At 39.2% G+C, this 23,016-nt stretch overlaps 1 protein-coding gene across 1 annotated transcript in view; it reads left to right on the plus strand.

Annotated features, from left to right (window-relative positions):
* LOC119917711 (regulator of G-protein signaling 7-like) overlaps positions 1 to 16,108 on the plus strand; it is a 47,456-nt gene extending 31,348 nt beyond the window's left edge. The window contains exons 4-10 of the mRNA XM_038738121.1: positions 4,503 to 4,553; positions 13,025 to 13,131; positions 14,182 to 14,233; positions 15,188 to 15,252; positions 15,580 to 15,656; positions 15,894 to 15,975; positions 16,082 to 16,108. Of these exons, the coding sequence (XP_038594049.1) occupies positions 4,503 to 4,553; positions 13,025 to 13,131; positions 14,182 to 14,233; positions 15,188 to 15,252; positions 15,580 to 15,656; positions 15,894 to 15,975; positions 16,082 to 16,108 (461 nt within the window). The remainder of the gene's footprint in view (positions 1 to 4,502; positions 4,554 to 13,024; positions 13,132 to 14,181; positions 14,234 to 15,187; positions 15,253 to 15,579; positions 15,657 to 15,893; positions 15,976 to 16,081) is intronic.
* The last annotated feature ends 6,908 nt before the right edge of the window (positions 16,109 to 23,016 follow it).

Raw genomic sequence — 23,016 nt, forward strand, 5'->3', positions numbered from 1 at the left:
CTCCTTATTAGCTAGGCTCCTTACATGCTTGATAATAACTTTTTTTAAGCTGGGTCTCCGACATTGACATATTTTACCCCTATTCAAGTTAGTGGATGGCTAAACCGTTAGCCTGCCCGGCCGGCAAAAGTCACCACGGTGGACGCTGTAGCGCTACCGCCAGCTAGCGTTTGGCAGAGTAATTGCAGAATGACGGAGACACCGATGCACAACTATATATGCACGGCTATGTGCGTAGCCTACGGCGTACCTAAGCACTGACGATGCAGAAGTATAAATTGTGCTTATTAACTGCCAGCACCTACCTGTCCAACTGAAAACAGGCCATCTCCGCGTTGGGTTACACACACACACGGTAGCTCCACTTTAATCTTGAGAAGCTGCAGAGCTGCAGACTTTGCTTTCTGCTCTGCTTGCTTGCTATTCAGAGTCTTGTACCGAGTTGTGCATGCCAAGAATTGCATGCACGTTGCGGCTTCTTGCAGGTCTATTCCAAGTAGGCTACTGTTTAAATATGATATAAAAAGGGGGTGGCGATGGCGCAATGGATTAGACTATTCCTTTGGTGTGAGAGACCCAGGTTCAATCCCCCACTGTGACCCATCCACCATTATGTCCCTGAGCAAGACACTTAATCCGTAGTTGCTCCAGAGGCGTGCGACCTCTGACATGTATAGCAATTGTAAGTCGCTTTGGATAAAAGCATCCGCTAAATGAATGAATGTAATGTAATATTCATTGCGTGGTTCATCAATGATTCGGACACACAACACCTTCTCTCAATTATTTGCTCAACCCCTCAGGCTGTTTTTATTTTCCATTTAACTCTTTTAACCCTGATTGTACTTCCTCGTTCCTACATACACCCACTATGCCACAGATTGACTGACTGATTTATTCACACACTTTAAAAAGATTTTTTTAAAGAATCTTTCTTTTCGCATTTTTATTTATAGCATTATATGTTATTTATATCATAATAAGCTGTATATTAACTTCTTGAGAGAAAACCGGTAGTTCTATGTAAACTTCCATATAGCCCAAATGTTTGTATGAGTCTATACATTATTATTTAGGGAAATCCTTCTCATTCTGGCTTTGATATGTTCAATTGCTGTATCCTGATACAATTTACTACAGCAGTTATCCAATATTTGCCATCATTGGGATAATAAATTGTAAATTGTTATCGCTTATCACATTCAAATATTGTAACATTCTGACACATGCTTGCACCCACACACACACGCATGTATGCACAGCCCCGTCTATTGGCATGATATTAATTAATTCAGAGAACAGCCTTGTTAGAGGATTACCTTACACGTCTCATTTAAGCTCTCTCTTAGAAAGTGGGTCAACTTTGATAGTGTGAAAATGGGGTTGTATTAATGATGTTAATCCATGGAAATCTCATCTGGTTGTGGGGGTGCCGAAAAGCAACGGGGCGCAGTGAAAGAAAAATGGAGAGACACACACAGAGACAGAAATATAGCCTGATGGACAGACAGACCGCCACAGGGACTGACTTTCTCACTGCATGAATTCTCTCATGCCTTCATTTCACACCTTTGTTCTGGCTTCTGTGGCTCTCGTCTCCTCAACACACCTTCACCTCTCAGCATGGAAAAGAGTAATAATAGCATGGAATATATAATTAGCCAAGTGCCAAAGTTGTGGTGGGGTGTGAAAATACCCAGGGGGCATTTCTGAGATGTGAAAAGGATACAGTTGTATTCTCAGATGAAAGATGAATTGCAAAATGTCATCCACCATATTAAAAGTTTGATGTCCATTTTGGTCGTCTCAAGAAATCCCCTCAAAATAGTTTTTAATGATTGTATCATCTGTTAAAAATGTATATATGTAGCCTATAGTGTCTTGCCTTGTCTTCTGCTTGTCAGGATTGACTGAGTGCAGAGGCAGGAATACAGAGTATAAACGCAAATGCAGGACACCGGAGCAGAGTGGATTCAACTGGTGATATTTATTTAAACGTACAACATAAATTCTCAGGTTTATACAAGGTGAAGCAGAAGTCCAAACAAAGGCAGGTAGTTAAAAACATAAATCCAAAAACTGGGCAGAGTACGCAGAAACAGGCAGAACACTCAATATACAATATGTCATGGGGGGTCAGCTGAGTGCAGTCTAAGGTGTGGACCCAAATACAGACAATACGCGAAGGTGCAGTTCAAAAGATTTATTAACTCCAAACTGAAACAAACTTATGTGGAAGCACAAGGTAAAGTCCAAACTGAGGTAAATCCAACAAACACAAGGTAATCCAAAACACAAGGTAATCCAAAACACAAGGTAATCCAAAGATCCAGGCAAATACAGAGCTCTAGGCAGAACACTCAACACTGACAACAAGGAGACACAAGCAGGCATATACACACACACGGACTAACGAGCAGGGCAGGAGCAACACAGGTGAGGGGGATCAGGACTAATGAGACACAGGCAGGCAGAGAGACAGCTGGGGAAAATAGAAAGGCTGTGTCCGAACTCACTATATAGTGGACTATATAGTGAGCTCGCCATTTTGCAGTGCTGTCTGAATGTATAGTGATTATTATAATACCCTATATAGTCCACTCAGTGTATCCCAGAATGCATTTTAAAAAGTAGTGTACAACCGATGGTCACTAACCAAGCCCTACATACCATCACGCATTGCGCTGATAGAAAAAACTGTTTGTCCGACGGCAATGACGTAATTATCGGCGCCGAAATAACGATCGGAGTAAGGCAAGGCAAGGCAAGTTTATTTGTATAGCACATTTCAACAACAAGGCAATTCAAAGTGCTTTACATTAAATATAAAAGAAACATAGGGAAATTGAAAAAATACACATTAAAATATAATTTTGGTGAAATAGAAAATAAAAACAGGGTAAAACAGGACAGTAAAAGTTACAGTGCAGTGTACAATCAGGGTTAAAAGAGTTAAATGGAAAATAAAAACAGCCTGAGGGGTTGAGCAAATAATTGAGAGAAGTACACTTAATCTACTCTCTCTAGCTAGTCTGTACTCAGGTCCATAGCAATCTTTGGGTCCACTGAAAAAGTAGTGTCCGAAAGTGTTGTTTTATTAATGCGAGTGAGTTCACTACATAGTGCTCTACATACAACTCCCTACATAGGAGGTAGGGAGTAGTGAATGAGAGGGGGTTTCGGACACAGCCAATGACACCAAAAGGCCATAGAGAAACTAATTATAACCAGGAAGGAACAGAATATTAACAACTGATCCAGAACATAAGCAGACAGATCACAAATATACCAATAAACTACCACTAACAGGGAAAACAGACTGAACTATTATTAAACAGAACACAGAGCAAACATGGACTAAATAATACAGAAGTACACAGACCAGGAGTAGACAATAAGATAAAAATGCAGGACAAAACTAGAATATGAGACAAGACAGATACTATAAAACTTAAACATGCGAATGAACAAAAGACTAAACATGACAAGGTCAAATAAAGCTATAGAAACACAGAATCCAAAACCAAACCCATGAAAACAGATACTAAGTAAACTAGAACATGTGAATAAATAAAATAATAAACAAGGCTACTCAGAGAAACACAGAACCAAAACCAGACTTAAACAGGAAAACATGAACACAAACCACACTCCCAACACAATGATGGCAACACTACAAGGACAGAAAACAACTGAGGGCAATATATACTGGGGCACACACACGCACACACAAGCAGGCAGGGCAATTAGCCACAGGTGAGACACATGTCTACACAAAACTAGACAAACACACCAGACACAGATGATTATAAAATAAAGGGAAATACAGGGAGTAAAGCTACTGACAAGACACAAGGACGAGTGTAACCCAATAACAGCAACAGAGAACATGGAACTAATGATCAACTGACACAAACTAAAGGACAAGAACACAGGGCCAGTGAAACAGGAATGGGCATTAACAATAATATAACAGGAAAATACCACGCTCAAACCCAAAACCATGACACTGCTTTACGTTAAATGCATCTCTCCTCTCCTCTCCCCTCTTCTGCTCAGGCCATATTGTGACCTGTTTATATCTTAGTTTTTGTTTGTGACAGTTGGAAGTGTCTGGTGTGATGCATTGACTGATTATATAAAACAATTGCAACTACAATGCCTGTGATGTGACTGAGTCAGACAAATTCTGTTGTTACTGTACACAATAGATGCTTCATTATGCCATTTGTCTCTTTGGTCATTTGTATTAATGGACTACAGCTTGGATAGGGTGTCAGAAAAGAAAATTTGGTAATGGGTGGCCTATTACTAACCCACATGGCGCAAGGCGAGAGGAATTGGTATGCACTGTGATGATGAGGGGAGGTGGGTAGGGTTAAGAGTGCCATTGTTTTCTCTTTCATTTGCATCTATATGCAAAAAGGTGTTTCAGCGCACTGTGACTGTGAATATATTTGATATGTCAGTGATTCATATTTATGTGCTTTCTCTCATTTCAGGTTCTGAAATTGTACAGTGGATGATCAAGAATCTGGACATCGAAGATCAAGGTAAAAGAGCTGATCAATATTAATCTAGTGCAGTGGTCGACAGGCGTGAGGCAAAGATACTGTGTGAGGTATAAGAGGCAGGTGCATGCCACTGCTCTGAAAAACAACAAAGTTAGTTATTGTTGTTTGGCTGCTAATTTGGCCTGTTTAACTACACAGTCCGCAGTTGGAGCTGCAGCCAAACATGTGACACACAGCTCATGGAGTCAATTAAGGTAGGCTACTTTAAACCACTTAGGGCACAAAACACTTATAGGCTAATATAGACTAAAAACAGAGCTCAAGTTGTAGCCTAACAGCTGACTCCATGGCAACATTATACTTCCTGTTGATATCCCTGAAGCATCCTCCTGAGGGGGGCCCACTGTGTCAGACGTAGAAAACCACAGATCTATGAAAACAGTGTGAGGTGTAGTCTCTTTCTAATTAATGCTAATATTAATCTAAAGACTTAACACTAAATTGACAGTGTTGTTACAGTTGTATATTATTGTATATTTTTAGATTGCTGGTGGTTTTCAGGGCATGACAAGAGACGTGATCAGATATTGTAAAAAACAAATTCAACTTAGATGTTTTCATTAGTCTGCACTAAGAAAGAAGAACACAAAGGCCTACATGCTTTTGTGGAATATGTACCTTTAAGTCCACAGTTCTGCATTTTTATTTGGTCTGTCTTTTTGTGCCCTTGAGCTACAGCAGACACTGGAATTCTTATTCTTCCTTTTTTTCTTTCACATTATTCTTATTTTAGTCCAGGGTGATAAAATAAAACTCAAATGTCTTGAGGGAGTTGCCAGATCATTAGTTGAGCTTCTTGTTGCACATAAAATGACTCAGAAGTGAGCATGTTGAACTATGATAAATATTAGAAGTTTAAACCAGTTGCTTGCATTAAAAAGGATGATAAAGAAGTATAGCTACGTATGTGCTTTTATGTGTGGGTGGCATCCAGTGTCTGCTCTAGTGCGCGCCTCAGTATTCTGCAGCCAGTTCATAGTTGTGATACTTAGCTGACTCATCAACACACAATTCCTTTGTGTGTTTCGTTTGTAGGGAAGGATCTGCCTGTCATTTGTCAGTTGTGGGTGTTTAGATCATTGTGTGTGATTATAAGGGCACTAGGAAATAGACAGATCATGATAAAACACCTCTGCAATGTTTGAGATCTGTTGAACTTACTAGAGTGGATAGACTGTGTGTTTTTTTGTCTTTATTTATGCGGAGAATCACAGTTTCAGACATTTAAAGTATGAAATTTAGCTTTTTCTCATGCCTCAGACTGCACTGTGATTAATAATGTATCTCCATGCCATGCCAAAAAACTGTGCCAAATTACTTCTGCTTAATGTGCTAAACTGGGCCTAAAATGCTTATTTTTGTTGCACTGTTACTGAGGTCTGGCAATAACACATATATTATTCCCTCAAGCAAATTTACATTTATAGTGTATTATAGTGTTTTGTGTCATCTGCAATACTGAAAATGCTCTTCCGTAACAGTTCTCTCAATCAGATTTGTAAAAAAAAAAAAAAAAAATGCTGCAAAGAGTCTGAAAACAGACAGTTTCTTGTCCTTTAGGATTTTTTTTTTTAAATCTGTGAATTTTTCTTTTGCAAACAGACACAAAACATGCTGTCAATTGCCCTGCGGTGGGGAACAGAGTGTTGTGCACTGGAAGGGCTGACAAACACAGCAAAGTAAATGCAATTAATTTTGCTCACAGCATGATAGCAGCATGTTTATTATGTAAAGGCAGATGAGCTTATATCAAAGTTGACTGGGGATTTAGACTTTTCTTTTGCTAAATGAATACCACGGATAATATACTGACGCACTCCAGATGAACATTATCATCCTATTTTGTAATCTCTGTAGTCCCCCATCCTATTTTCATTCAATACCACATTTGCATATTTCTGTCTCCAGATCTTGTCAAAAGTTGTAGATGTCTTTTTGGACCTTTTAGGTTTTGAATATGTAACTCTTTGCCATATTAGTTTTTTTTTTCAAGTCAGACCATTGCAGATCATTATCATTCATTGTTTCTCTAACGCCAGTTGTTTTGTCTGGCAGGGGAACTATTTGAATTAACTTTTTTCCGCATTTACGGTGGCCCAGACTCGATTCATTACCATTCATTAATGTGCTGGTCAGACATCTCACAAAGGGATTGAAAACACTCAGAAGATGAATGTGAAAGAGGAGCCATAGGTTTACATGATCTACAACTTAAAAATAAAAGAGTGAAATGAGTATTTCTGATACATTAAGGTTAAACGTTCATAAATCCACTTAATAATCATACAAGTAAGACACTCTTTTTACTTCCAGATCTTGTCTCATAATCACCAAATACAGATGTTTGCTGCAATTTCAAAAGTAATCCAGTTGTGTGTTGTCCTTACATCTGTGTAGCACCTAATTCACTATGATTCACCATAATGTAAACAGAAGGCTCAGTGTAGCCCTTAGCATCACCCAAATCATGATGGGAGTACTGGTGGGAAAATCTCAAAATATATTCATCCCATAGGAAAAAAAACCCAACAGATTGCTACATTATCAGTTAACTGTAAATGAAGGTAAGGAAGAAGGAAAGCAACCCTAAGTTTAAAGGGGTTAATGAACTAATGACTGCTTAGCTAACAGAGTCGCTTACAGTATGAATTAGCTTTGCTGTATTATGGTTTTGATTAGGCCAGGAGAGTGATAAAAACCGCTGCAGACTCTCCAGCATCAGTCGGCAGCCCTTCTGTCATGTTATTGTTAAAATACATTCCATGACACTGTATAGTGACAAATACATCAGGTCTGTCTATAAAATATAGACTCTTCTTTAAAATAAAGAAATAAACACATCTTTAAATTTTCTTTAATCCAACACAGAAAAGATACACTCATTTTATTTTAACAAATGCACCACATAAATATGTTTGGTGTTTTTCCAAATAACATGAGTGATCATTGTACTATATGTGTTAGGAGTACAAAATTACCCAAATCTGAAGGTCGGACTGTTGACGTTGTTTCAGGCACTTCTCGGAGCAAGCTTTTCTACAAGATTTATTCAGAGTGAAATTGTATCAAACTGAATTGATCCCTACCACTGACAATGCTGTAGCTTTTTACAGCAACATTTCTTAAAGCATGAAAATAAACATGCCCCCATTAGGAAGTTAAGGATAAAAAATTTAGATAACCCTTGGCACAAACGTCAATTAGTTTGCATGACCATTCCACATTCTGGAAAACTATTAGAGCAATACAAAATAAGAAAGTTAACAGCTTTTCTCACCAGTTGAATATAGGAAATGCTGTTATAACAGATAAGAGGCATATGCTTTTAATGATCATTTTAAAAAGGCAGGACATATTTTTTAAGATAAATTTGGTGAAACCTCTCTTGTTCAACATAGTATCCAGGTAGCAATAAGTGAAACTCCCCAGGGTGAACCCAATTCACAGGTAGCTTGTAATAATTCATCCCTGACTTGGGCTGAACATAGATCCCAGACAGTACAAGGGGAAGTGGTTTCTTCTTTTGGTGGTTCTTCTTCGGCCTTTGAGCTCGCACCGTTCGCAGAGCATTGAGTCCAAGAATATATATATATATATATGACAGCTTTCAAGTATTTACATAATCATTAGCCACATACTGTATAGCAGTTAGCTGGGTAAATGAGCTTTTGAGACAGGGAGGTGGGAAACAATATGTTCTGTATGCATGTGTGAATATCTGTGCATGTATGCGTGTGTGATGTTGAACTACACATAAGATAAGAAGATAACACTGTCCTTTTTATAGAATCTAATGCATTCCCACAGCACAGCAAGTAAAATTTTGTTTGATAAAATCTCTTCCTCTCAGGAGTATTTTTTGTTTGACTGACATGTGCTGGAGTCATTGCCTCTCTGTGTGTGTGTTCTGTACCTGTGTGAGAGAAAGCAGAAATTACAGACGAATGGATTTCTAGTGATATCATTATAGTAAAAAATATGTAACATTACTATTCAAATTTTGTAAATGTTATCACAGTTGTGAAAAAGTAGTTTATCACAATGCCCAAAATACATACTTACATACAGTACGTACATAAATACATGCATAATACAAACATACATATACAAAAAGAATAGTTGTTTAGAACATTTAGATCTCTGTGGGAGAAATTTAGTTGTCAAACAGCAACACTTTTAACATTTAACATAACTTCAAAATCACATCAACAAAAAACAGTCAGACTGTCTGTGAGTCTATATCATATATTAATAAAGTTGTGAATTGCGTATTGAAGAGCACCTAATGTGATCTGTGCAATACCAGGGAACAGTAAAATGATCTCTGAGGGAGGACATGTGGCCCATCAGAACAGCATGGAGAGGGCGCAAGCTGTTCTGTATAATGCTCTTGGATTTCTCCTCCAGCCTTCTTTAAACTTCCTTGAGAGTCACTCTTAAAGTAGAGTGATTTAGATAATCTTTTTCAGTCTCATGAGATCACTCCTCTGTACACTGCTACCCTGGCATACAAATGTATAAAACCTTGTAACTTCCTTAGGAAAGAAAAGTGCTTCTTTGATTGTTATACCAGGTGTCTGACAACATCATGGAAAAGATCCCTACGAGGAACACCCGGTAACATGCTCTGTTTTTAATCAGAGATGGGTTAGAGGCGAGTACACCACTGTCTTTCTTCTCTTCCAAATGACATTAAGAACAGTAGAAGCTACCTGATTTTATTCACAAATTATCTGTCTGATGTAATAATGTCGGGATAGAAATTCTACTCACAAGATAAGTCTGAGGGACTGTGAGATGATTAATGGGGTAGAAAACACATATTTGTATTAATATTTTAGAGTTGTCTGAAGACTTTTCTTTTTATGTCAAATATTGAATAATTTTACCCTCAAACAATTATGTAAATAAAACCATCTAAGACTTTTAGAGAGGTAAATCTCTCTGGGACTGCTTTCAGCTTATAGACTATAACCAGACAGTATTTTAGGAAGGAGTCACAGGCCAAAATGATTAAACAACTGGTTTTATCTTTCATAATGTATTGTATTTTATAAGATGCCATTTTTTAAATGTAAAATCTCAATCTGCAAAGTAACAAGAAACAAAAACAAAAATATCATGTGAAATGCAGTAGAGTGGAAGTACAAGTGCCTCAAAATTGCATTTAAGTATAGAACTTCAGTGAATGTACTCTATCACTATCCTAAATATGCATACTGTATTTCTAAATACTGTTATAATCAAAATATAACTAAACTACAGAGTCTCTTTCCTTGTCTTTAGATACAGCTCAGCTGGAAGAATACTTCCACACACCACTTGGCAGGGCTCCAATCTGCTAAGTTTTTGGCACAGACCTGATAACATGATGAAATCAATGGGTGATTTCCCCCTGGACTCTGAGGCCGGCCTTTCTTGACAACTTGACTAATTCCAGTCCAAGGTTTAGTCAGCTATATAACTTATAGAAAAGCCTGTGATATGTTAAATGGAAGCCAGAAGCTCTTTTGCTACCAGGAATTGATATTTATAGACTCTTACTAGAAAGGTAACAACAAAACAATCTTATTTAATCTTTTATTTATCCTTCCATCTCATTAGTCTGATTTTGCATTTTCAGATTTATTCTTTTGTGCCCATCATACTGAATATGTTCTATATACTCGAAGAAATTAAATCTTTCTACTGGATTCTGCACTACCACTTGCAGCTCAGCTTTATCAAATTTCATGTATCTGCCTTTCAAATTGTGCTGGATGATTTCCAAATTTGGAAATGAGCAAAATAGGCTATGCAGCATCGGGGGGGGGGGGCCTGTTCTATCAGTTACTATGTGTGGGGATGACATTCAACATCCATCCTTAAAACTCCCATCAGAAAAACCCTCAGCTTCACTTTAACAATAGCATAGAGGCTGAGCAAATCATCACATACAGACAGGCACTTAGCCCAGTGTTTGAAGAATAGGAGGCAGCAAGCTCTAACAGCACTGACCTAGATGTAATTTTTCATACTTTGCTGACTTTACTTTCATCTGACATTCACCCCATCTGACATAACAATCCAGAAAATGACATTTTTGAATGGATAATAAATAAAAAGGTATGGATGAGTGGATTTTTTGTTTGTAAATGTCTGTCTTCTTGAATTTCTCTGTATTTCGTAGACAGATGCAGATGCATGTGGGGCAATATTGCTGTAAGAAATAGTACAGTGGAGGGGAAGGAGTGTGTTTATAGGTAGACAGGTTTAAATAACTTATGAGTCATAATTTATTACTAAATGCAGCCCACTTACACACACAATCATACACATACGCATCATGACCGCTCAAAGCTGTGACAGTCAACTCATTGGTAAAGGAAAAGCCAATGGAAAGTCTCTATTTATCTCACACACACATGCACCCAGTGCGTATGCATGTGTGGGTGTGTGTGTGGGTTAGAGAGTGAGAGAGCAGAGATGTGCATATTTTATGCATGCATTAAGTAATCTCCTGTTATAGCATTCATAGCTCTACCTTTTTAGACCATATCAACCATTGCATTTGTTAGCTTATGGGTGTGTTAAGATTACCGTTTGCTGCTAGCCACCCCTGGGCTTTACACAAAATATTCAGTTAATACTAAACTACTCGAATTAAGTGACATAAACAGACAAGGACACTACTGGAGAACAACACATTAACTGTTTCCTTTACTGTTAATAATGACCAAAAAGTGGCAACACATTATACTGAACATGAATAATAGCTGACGACACCATAAAGGGGTTACAGGTTGAGAACAGCAGGAAATAAGTGGTGGCAGACGAGACACACTGTTGATGATGATTACATGTTTTCATTATCTGATGGTTTTAAATCAGGGACAGTCAACCATGTGTGGAGCACCAGAGGGAAGCAGGTTTTCTCTCCAACCAAGTACAACACCAGGTGATTTGACTGATGAGTTCCGCCTATCCGGCTGAACGGGGGCTAATCAGTGAAACCTCCTGTTGTGCTGTTTGGTTGGAACGGAGACCTGCCGATCCTTCTGTCAAAGCAGTGTCAGAGTCTATTAGAGCAGCAGCTCCTAATTCAGGTCCTGGTGTTCTTTCTCGCTGGTCATTTTGTCAAGGATGAATTTATACTGAGGGATGAAAGGTGAATAAAGTTAATTAGGTGGTGGGATAAAAAACAGCATGCTGGCTCAGGGTCTGTGATGAGGAACTATTGAGTGCAGGATAATCAGAGAATTTTTAATGAAAATTTTGATTTGTCTTTTAATGATTCGGTATAAACTGAATAAACAGTGTTTATAAAGAGGATGTGATTGAATTTATATTACGGAAGGGCCTTATCACTTACTTTTGAAACTGTTTTCTGGCAGAGAATTAGATTATTTTTATACCATGCTCTGTCTGTTGAATATAAGGCTACAATCAACAGGTGGCTAGCTCAGCTTAGCACAAAGACTTGGAACAGGGGGAAACAGATACCAACAGTCTTTTTCAAATGGTAACAAAATCCACCCACCAGCACATGTAAAGCTCACAAATTAACATATCTTGTTTGTTTAGTCAGTACAAAGTGTCTAGTGTGTCTATTTCTTGGCTCTGAGCAATGGCCAGACAGCTAGTGTAAACTCCTGGAAGGTAGTGGTCATCGGGAAAGAAATAGTCTGACACATAACCACCTTCATAAAATGGTGGATTGTTGTTTTGACACTTTGTTTTTGTACAGATTACACAAATGAGATGTAACATTTAATTACTGATCTTAAGAGTTGGTGATAGATAGATAGATAGATTTTGTTACCATTTTGCAACTGTTTTCCCCTGTTGTCTTTGTGCTAAGCTAAGCTAATATGAGAGCGGTATCAACCTTATCATGCACTGTAACACTTTGCTAGATAGCAAACAACTATTCCTTCAAACCTGAAAATGTCAAATTATTATTAAAAAAGTAACATAAAATTGAATTCCTTTAAAGGCCTGAGATTACAATATTGGTTTAAATTTTTTATTTTGTTTGAAAAAGATATTTTTTCTTAGAGAATGTGAGTAAATATTTTGGATAATAATTTATCTGTAAAGATAAATTACATTTTATATTTTCTTTTGAACATAGCTATATGCATTTAAACCAACATAATCTTTTTATGGATTCCAAAATACACATTAAAGATCTATAATATAATATATATTTTTCAGTTCCCACTACATCTCACTGTTTTGGAATAATGAAAGATGTTAAGTTTCTGTTGAAACACAGAGTAGCGGTATAAATATCTGTACAACAGTTGACTGTGTTGTTTAATTATACTGTTTAAAATAATAAAATCTTCCTGCCCACAGCCATTTCATTGAACACTCAAAAGATGCTGATGCATGTGTGAATGTTTTATGTACATGAAACAGGAGTACACCAAGTTGTAAATGGACTTTTTGTTTGTGTTTTCTCCCAGTGGAGGCTCTTCACCTAGGAACTCTGATGGCTGCACATGGTTACTTCTTCCCCATCTCAGACCATGTCCTCACTCTCAAAGATGATGGCACTTTCTATAGGTTTCAGGTAAGAATAATGATGATTTGTGTTCAAGGATCTTATACTATCTCGTAGTCTCTAGAAATCTATTGTAATATTATTAAAGTTAAATGACCTTAATTGTAGTGCTGGGATCAAGGACTATTAGATTTAGTCCAATAAAACAAAAAATAGTTTGTACTATTTTTTCATCCACATTTTTATTAGAGGTATATTGTGCCAGTTTTTATACAAACTTTAACATGTGTTATGTCATCATATGACCTATAGAGAAGGTTTTCACTTATGTGTAAACAGAAAGTTTCAATCCAGATTTCCAGAGTTGTGATTGCCAACAGGTTTGCATTGGATTTGTAGGACTGAAAAATTATTTGTTTTATGTATTTTTCATAAAGAAAAAATACTTTTCGTAAGTTTGAAATATACTTTATTGTCATTTCTATTTAAAACATCTGAAGTGCCTTCCATGCTGATAAAGTACAAAAATTATTTTACACATGACAAATTTCCAACTCGGATAGCTGAGCATGTTGGAGTCTATAAATAGGGTGACATGCCAGAGAAGAAAGTAGAGAAATCTGTTAAAGTGCTTCTTTGTTACTGGAGTCAAAATGGTAAATAGGAGTTGCTGTGGACCATAATATTTATAGGTTATATTGCTCTGAATGTCAGTCGTGGGACTGGCAGTTTTAAAGATTTTTAGTGAGCTCCCCCAAGTGTGCTGCACAGAACTAACCAAAGTAAATCCATGCCTAAGGCTGTTTGTGTTAGTAGCAGGCTTCACTTTTTACATGTAATCGGTTTTCATCTGAAACCAGTCCATACAATGCAGCCTGAGGAGGGTCAAGATTCATGCTGTCTGTTCTCAGTGCTCACTGAAAGGAGCTTATGTGCTTTAGATGTTATGCCGAGCCCATTATACAACAAAATGTTTTATTGTGGCAGACGCAGGGCTGTGACTGCGTGCCCACCTCGCGTGGAAAGTGCTCACTTTGATTCAAAACACCATGTGGTTTGCTGTCAACGAAGTAAGGTTTCTTTTAGTTTTGTTTCATAATGACCTGTTTTTCCCAACAGACTCCATACTTCTGGCCATCAAACTGCTGGGAACCAGAAAACACAGACTATGGTGAGAGAGTTGTTCTGTTATAGTCTAACTGCTACTTTGTGCATCAAGCAGTACTGAAGAGACTAATGATGCACACTGTTTTTGTAGTGCATAAAATATATTTGTCCAGTCGATATGTTATTACTGCTGATGTTTCAAAAAATTAACAGAAATGATGCAACTGCTGTATGTGGATGGTAGATAGAGTCAAATTTTGTTTTAGATGCTTGGCCCACAGTTAGAATCGGTTATTGTGCAGTTGGCGTGCAATGATGCTTTGTGCTTTCTATCTTATTTCTATTTTATATATTTCTATTTTTAATGTATTCCAACTTCAGTCAGTTGCCTCAGTCATACTCTCTGACTGAGGCAGACTGATTACAGTGATGGAAACGAGGGATGTTTTTGTATGTGTGCACCAATTGGGCACATTTGGCTGAATGTTTTAATGGTGATACAGGGATGAGCTTTTCATTGTTTACAGCAGAGCGGAGTGGAGATAAACATTTCATAATGCCAGAAATGGTTTGGGTGAATAGCCGCAGCCTTGCAGGTCTTTCATTTGTTTTTGAGTTGTAGGAGAGGCTAATGCTCGCTGTGGGAATAATCCTGAGTGTTAGGGGAAGTTAGAGTGTCTCAGATGTAGCAACTGATTCACGTGAATGATGCCTCCTAATGAAAACAGTCTAATGGCATAATGAAGTTTTCACATAATGGTCAGTTAACAAAGGGATGAATGGATGATTACAGGACAGAAAAAAATTTAAAGTCAGGTGTGCACACACACATACACAAGCACACACTGTAACAGACGCTCAGACACCATGCACAGTCAATGACCTTTGTGATATGCAGGCCAGTTTAAATGTGCAGTTGAGAGGATTAAATGAGTAAACGCAGGGCCACTTAAGGCTGTTAAAACCAAGCTGAGATCCTGTTCTCCCTCTATTACCAATCTCTCTGTCTCTCTCTCAGCTGTTTACCTCTGCAAAAGAACAATGCAAAATAAAGCACGTCTGGAGCTTGCAGACTATGAAGCGGTAAGTGAGAGAGGTCTTTTATTGTCAGCACTCCCCTCTTCACGTATTTGTTCTGTTCCTGTGTTGGCACGGCTCTCAGACTTTATCTCTTGCCTTTTTGGTCATACTAACACTGAGAACATTTGTTTTCTGTGTGTCACTGCATCATTTGTTACTATCCTTTCACCAAAGCTATTAAATGAATCACCAAGGATTTTTTCTTTTGTATGTGATCATTAAAATGGTATCCAGCCATGCACTGTACACATCATGTGCAGTAAACATATTCAGCCCAGGCCCCTCTAAAGCCCACCCCCCCCCCATTTTTGTTCTTTGTTTCCATTGCAGGAGAGCCTAGCAAGGCTACAGAGAGCTTTCGCCAGGAAATGGGAGTTCATTTTTATGCAAGCAGAAGCACAAGCGAAGTAGGTTTCTATAAGAACCACACACGCATTGAGCCATTATGAGTGAGTCCTCTTACACCCTCATTATGACATGATTTAACTTAGTGGTTTGCTACGATTTCCCTGTAATTAGCAGCACACAACCTTCACAGATGAACTGCACATTAACCATGTGATGGAATAAACGGATCATACGTGTGTTGGAATAACCCACAGGCTCTGTAAAAACAGTTCTGAACTCCTTTTTTTTTCTTTCAGAGTGGACAAGAAAAGAGACAAAATTGAGAGGAAAATTCTCGACAGTCAGGAAAGAGCATTCTGGGACGTGCACAGACCAGTGGTGAGTCAAATTACTGATTTTGCTGTAATGATATCATTGCTGACATTATCGACATCATCTTAATTGTTCCTGCAAAAGTGATCCACCACATCCACACATTTCACAGGCAGTAGGGATGCACTGCACAGTGTGACAAAGGAATAATGTTTTGAAAATGTTGCAGTTACAAACACGCCATAGATTAGGTAATTTGTATATGAGCTATACATTTCTGATTACTGTGAAATATGAATGGTGTGAAGAGGTGAACATCCCCCGTCGTGTATCCTCTGCCACACACAGGAAATGCCACATCAATAACTGTCACAGCACGTCAGCTTCACTGTTGCTCTTTACCTTGTTCATACACTCTTGCTTAGCATTAGCATTTAGTTTCCCCCTGAGGTTAAAGAGTCCCCTCTTCTGTATTTCTCTGAAAGCCATTGGTCCATGCTTAATTGGAAAATAAGTACAATTAAAGCTGCAAGCAGCGTTGGGCGGGCCCTCGCACTTGTAAGCGCGTCCGCGTGTGAGCCGGCCGAGTTGCACATTCTGGAGCTCTGCCGGTGCGGCTGTGAATTTCCTACGCGGTTATGTCGCCGCATGAAGGTGCTATATGTCACTTCCTGTGTCCCCTATGTGGAGCTACATAGCACTTGCCGCTATGAATATAAATCGGTATTGACGTGTAGATGTCTGGGGGTCAGAGAGTTATCAAGCACGCAAAGTTTGGTTCAGATGTGAGCATGTACACTGAACAATAATGTACCCAAACAATAAAATAAATTCCTTTTATATTTCCCTGCCTTGTTGTTTATGTGTACATACAGAGGAAGAATGTGATAACAGCACACATTTCATCGTTACTGTGTGCTGTACCGCAGTTCTGTGTCCATGCATGCAACAAACTGAAAGCACTGTCTGTCGGAGCGTCTACGTGAAAAGAGAAGGAAGACATGGCTGGTAGTGTCTTCAGAGTTGTTAAACACCTCAGCGCACTGTAGGAAGCCATCTGACTGTGTGAGGGGCAAGATCGTTGATGTCTGCAGGCAGAGTAGGCCTAGAGCTCTCCTGTCTGACTGGTCCACCAATAGCAGAGAAGATGACCCCTTGAGACACAGCCCCTCCTCATTTGCATAATGAGTCAGAAATGCATACAGAAATTTAAAAAGGACAGGCAGAAATAAATACCATGGGTGAAAATAAATAAGGTAGAAAAATACAAAGGAAGAATAAAACAGACAAAATATTAAAACACACACATAAATAATATATTAAAAAAATTAGTAATAAATAAAGTTGAAGATTATAAGGGAGAATAAATAAATAAGGTAATTATAACAAAGGTGAATAAGTAAAGGCACTAATTAAAATATACATTTATGTCTCCTTGTATAATTTAATTAATACCAACATTTATTTATTTACTTTATTTTTTTGTGTATTTAATTGGAAGCTTATTTATTTATTGAGCATTTATTTATTTCTGTATTTATTTCTGACTGTGTCAGGATCGGTCCTCCATAGCGGGGTGGGAGAGTTATCAAGCACGTAAAGTTTGGTTCAGATGTTAGCATGTACACTGAAGTTACAACAACTTCCTGTGTCATGGCGAAGACTTGATCTTTGACGCCACGCCACGGACACACCCATTGACGAAAACTCGCAAATAGCACAACTTTTCATCTTCAATGCCTTTAGAAGGCACAGCACAAATTTGAAGTCGGTCGGACTAAATCCCTAGGAGGAGTTCGTTAAAGTACGAAGTGTGTAAATCATCCAAAATTTGACGTAAAATTCAAAATGGCCGACTTCCTGTTGGGTTTAGGCTATGGCTCCAAGAGACTTTTTTGTGCGTCTGGACAAGATACACGTACCACAGAAAATTCGTGCACGTAGGTGAAACGTGCGGCGGGGGCTGCTTCGTTAAAGGTCACTTTCTGTTGCCAGCAGGTGGCGCTATGACTGTGGGTGAATGTCGGCATGTACATGTGTTCAGGGCGGGACTCTCATCCTAGTGTACAGTTTGGTCCAGATGTGAGCATGTACACTGAAGTTACAACAACTTCCTGTTTCAAGCGAATCATCGACGCCACGGACACGCCCATTGACGAAAACGCGCAAATAGCACAACTTTTCATCGTCAATGCCTTTAGAAGGCACAGCAGAAATTTGACGTCGATCCGACTAAATCCCTAGGAGGAGTTCGTTAAAGTACGAAGTGTGTAAATCATCCAAAATGGCCGTAAAATTCAAAATGGCCGACTTCCTGTTGACTTTAGGCTATGGGTTCTTGAGGCTTTTTTGTGCGTCTTGATACGATACATGTCCCCAGAAAATTTCGTACATGTAGGTTGAACGTGAACGAGGGGCTAATTTTCCAATTTTCTAGGTGGCGCTAGCGAGTCATTTTGCCACGCCCATGTGCGAAACTTGTAGAATACGAAATTTTTCACCGGTTCTGACATGTTTGCAAATTTTGGTGAGTTTTCGAGATGTTTAGGCCATGTCATTTGGGCCTACTTTGCAGAAAAAAAAAAAAAAATAAATTAAAGCTGCAAGCAGCGTTGGGCGGCCCTCGCACTTTAACGCGTCCGCGCGTGAGCCGGCCGAGTTGCACATTCTGGAGCTCTGCCGGTGCGGCTGTGAATTTCCTACGCGGTTCCGACGCCGCATGAAGTGCTATATGTCACTTCCTGTGTCCCCTATGTGGAGCTACATAGCACTTGCCGCTATGAATATAAATCGGTATTGGCGTGTAGATGTCTGCGGGGTGGGAGAGTTATCAAGCACGTAAAGTTTGTTTCAGATGTGAGCATGTACACTGAACAATAATGTACCCAAACAATAAAATAAATTCCTTGCCTTGTTGTTTATGTGTACATACAGAGGAAGAATGTGAGAACAGCACACATTTCATCGTTACTGTGTGTTAGAGCATGGGAGAACAGTGGATACTTTTAATACAGCCCACACCCTAATACTGTGTAACTATAACAAGTAGAGAACAGAAGAAAAAGATGTTCTTTCTTTACAACTGTCTGCATAGCTTATTCATATTGTGTAATGAATGAAAATAAATAGGCCTACTAGGCTCCTCTCTACTTTGACATTTAAGATTAGCTTGTTTGATCCACCTTCATACACATGTGACATTACTGTACAACTTGAGAAAGGTGAGTTGTTTTCTGCTCCAGCCTGCCTAAAAGAAAAGCGTTTTTGGGATTAAATGGACTTTATTAGCTGCTGCAGTGCAGGATGAACTCAGAATAGACCCATTTCTCACCTTATTATTCTAAATCATGCAACGAAGAAGAAGAAATGCATAAGAAATCCTGGGACAAAATCTGTCCACAAATACTGTACAGCATGTCTGATGAACAAGACTTGTGTTATAGCTGACTTGGGCAGTGAAATGTTTAATTTTTTTAATTCATGTGGTCATAGTTGTCCACAACTCAAATCAGAATATAAGAAGAAATGTTTTATACCACCTCAAGAAGGCTTCCTATCAGAAAGGTAGGAAGGTATTTCAAATGTACAACTGCAGTACTTAAATCTAAGTAAAGTAATTTCCCTGACATTTTTGTGTTACTTTACTTTTAATAGACCCATGTAGAGGTTTTATACTTCCTGTGAGTATAATCCAATCAATCTTATTTTCATACTGTATATCCGTTGTGTAATTTGATAAATTGTGTTGTATGTCGTGCTCTCTCAGAGAAGACTCTGACTGCAACATGCGTCTTTGTAAAGAGAGAAACGACAGAAAAAGTCTCTAACTCTGCCTGTCAGCTCGCTCTGCTCCGTTAAAACTGAATTTACCATACAGAATTGAATACGAGTGCACTCCAGATTTAGCTGCAGCCAGCTGACCGTGTGCTTCTCCCTATACCGCAGTTCTGTGTCCATGCATGCAGCAAACTGAAAGCACTGTCTGTCGGCTCTACGTGAAAAGAGAAGGAAGACATTGCTGGTAGTATTGTCTTCAGAGTTGTTAAACACCTCAGCGCACTGAAGGAAGCCATCTGACTGTGTGAGGGGCAAGATCGTTGATGTCTGCAGGCAGAGTAGGAGCTCTCCTGTCTGACTGGTCCACCAATAGCAGAGAAGATGACCCCTTGAGACACAGCCCCTCCTCATTTGCATAATGAGGCAGAAATGCATACAAAAATTTAAGACAGGCAGAAATAAATACCATGGGTGAAAATAAATAAGGTAAATAAATACAAAGGAAGAATAAAACAGACAAAATATTAAAACACACACATAAATAAATACATTAAAAAATTAGTAATAAATAAAGTTGAATAAACAAATAAGGTAATTATAACAAAGGTGAATAAGTAAAGGCACTAATTAAAATATAACATTTATGTCTCCTTGTATAATTTAATTACTACCTACATTTATTTATTTACTTATTTTTTTGTGTATTTAATTGGATGCTTATTTATTTATTGAGCATTTATTTATTTCTGTATTTATTTCTGACTGTGTCAGGATCGGTCCTCCATAGCGGGGTGGGAGAGTTATCAAGCACGTAAAGTTTGGTTCAGATGTGAGCATGTACACTGAAGTTACAACAACTTCCTGTGTCATGGCGAAGACTTGATCTCTGACGCCACGCCACGGACACACCCATTGACGAAAACTCGCAAATAGCACAACTTTTCATCTTCAATGCCTTTAGAAGGCACAGCACAAATTTGAAGTCGGTCGGACTAAATCCCTAGGAGGAGTTCGTTAAAGTACGAAGTGTGTAAATCATCCAAAATTTGACGTAAAATTCAAAATGGCCGACTTCCTGTTGATTTTAGGGCATCGCTCCAAGAGGCTTTTTTGTGCGTCTGGACAAGATACACGTACCACAGAAAATTCGTGCACGTAGGTAAAACGTGCGGCGGGGGCTGCTTCGTTAAAAGTCACTTCCTGTTGCCAGCAGGTGCGCTATGACTGTCTGTGAATGTCAGCATGTACATGTGTTCAGGGCGGGACTCTCATCCTACATGTACAGTTTGGTCCAGATGTGAGCATGTACACTGAAGTTACGACAACTTCCGTGTCATGGCGAAGAGTGATCTTTGACGCCACGCCACGGACACGCCCATTGACGAAAACTTGCAAATAGCACAACTTTTCATCTTCAATGCCTTTAGAAGGCACAGCACAAATTTGAGGTCGGTCGGACTAAATCCCTAGGAGGAGTTCGTTAAAGTACGAAGTGTGTAAATCATCCAAAATTTGACGTAAAATTCAAAATGGCCGACTTCCTGTTGATTTTAGGCATCGCTCCAAGAGGCTTTTTTGTGCGTCTGGACAAGATACACGTACCACAGAAAATTCGTGCACGTAGGTAAACGTGCGGCGGGGGCTGCTTCGTTAAAAGTCACTTCCTGTTGCCAGCAGGTGCGCTATGACTGTGGGTGAATGTCAGCATGTACATGTGTTCAGGGCGGGACTCTCATCCTACATGTACAGTTTGGTCCAGATGTGAGCATGTACACTGAAGTTACGACAACTTCCGTGTCATGGCGAAGAGCTGATCTTTGACGCCACGCCACGGACACGCCCATTGACGAAAACTTGCAAATAGCACAACTTTTCATCTTCAATGCCTTTAGAAGGCACAGCACAAATTTGAGGTCGGTCGGACTAAATCCCTAGGAGGTTCGTTAAAGTACGAAGTGTGTAAATCATCCAAAATTTGACGTAAAATTCAAAATGGCCGACTTCCTGTTGGTTTAGGCTATGGCTCCAAGAGACTTTTTTGTGCGTCTGGACAAGATACACGTACCACAGAAAATTCGTGCACGTAGGTGAAACGTGCGGCGGGGGCTGCTTCGTTAAAGGTCACTTTCTGTTGCCAGCAGGTGGCGCTATGACTGTGGGTGAATGTCGGCATGTACATGTGTTCAGGGCGGGACTCTCATCCTACATGTACAGTTTGGTCCAGATGTGAGCATGTACACTGAAGTTACAACAACTTCCTGTTTCATTGCGAATCATCGACGCCACGGACACGCCCATTGACGAAAACTCGCAAATAGCACAACTTTTCATCGTCAATGCCTTTAGAAGGCACAGCAGAAATTTGACGTCGATCCGACTAAATCCCTAGGAGGAGTTCGTTAAAGTACGAAGTGTGTAAATCATCCAAAAATGGCCATAAAATTCAAAATGGCCGACTTCCTGTTGACTTTAGGCTATGGGTTCTTGAGGCTTTTTTGTGCGTCTTGATACGATACATGTCCCCAGAAAATTTCGTACATGTAGGTTGAACGTGAACGAGGGGCTAATCATTTCCAATTTTCTAGGTGGCGCTAGCGAGTCATTTTGCCACGCCCATGTGCGAAACTTGTAGAATACGAAATTTTTCACCGGTTCTGACATGTTTGCAAATTTTGGTGAGTTTTCGAGTATGTTTAGGCCATGTCATTTGGGCCTACTTTGCAGAAAAAAAAAAAAAAAAAAAAAAAAAAAAATAGTTCAATAGGGACCTCGCACGGTCGTGCTCGGGCCCTAATTAAAGCTGCAAGCAGCGTTGGCGGGCCCTCGCACTTGTAAGCGCGTCCGCGTGTGAGCCGCCGAGTTGCATATTCTGGAGCTCTGCCGGTGCGGCTGTGAATTTCCTACGCGGTTATGACGCCGCATGAAGGTTATATGTCACTTCCTGTGTCCCCTATGTGGAGCTACATAGCACTTGCCGCTATGAATATAATCGGTATTGGTGTAGATGTCTGCGGGGGGGAGAGTTATCAAGCACGTAAAGTTTGTTTCAGATGTGAGCATGTACACTGAACAATAATGTACCCAAACAATAAATAAATTCCTTTTATATTTCCCTGCCTTGTTGTTTATGTGTACATACAGAGGAAGAATGTGATAACAGCACACATTTCATCGTTACTGTGTGCTGTACCGCAGTTCTGTGTCCTGCATGCAGCAAACTGAAAGCACTGTCTGTCGGAGCGTCTACGTGAAAAGAGAAGGAAGACATTGCTGGTAGTTTGTCTTCAGAGTTGTTAAACACCTCAGCGCACTGAAGGAAGCCATCTGACT

Source organism: Micropterus salmoides, unplaced genomic scaffold (assembly GCF_014851395.1).
Source record: "Micropterus salmoides isolate LMB-PRFRI ecotype aquatic unplaced genomic scaffold, ASM1485139v1 Ms_hic_scaffold_22, whole genome shotgun sequence".
Taxonomy (NCBI): domain Eukaryota; kingdom Metazoa; phylum Chordata; class Actinopteri; order Centrarchiformes; family Centrarchidae; genus Micropterus; species Micropterus salmoides.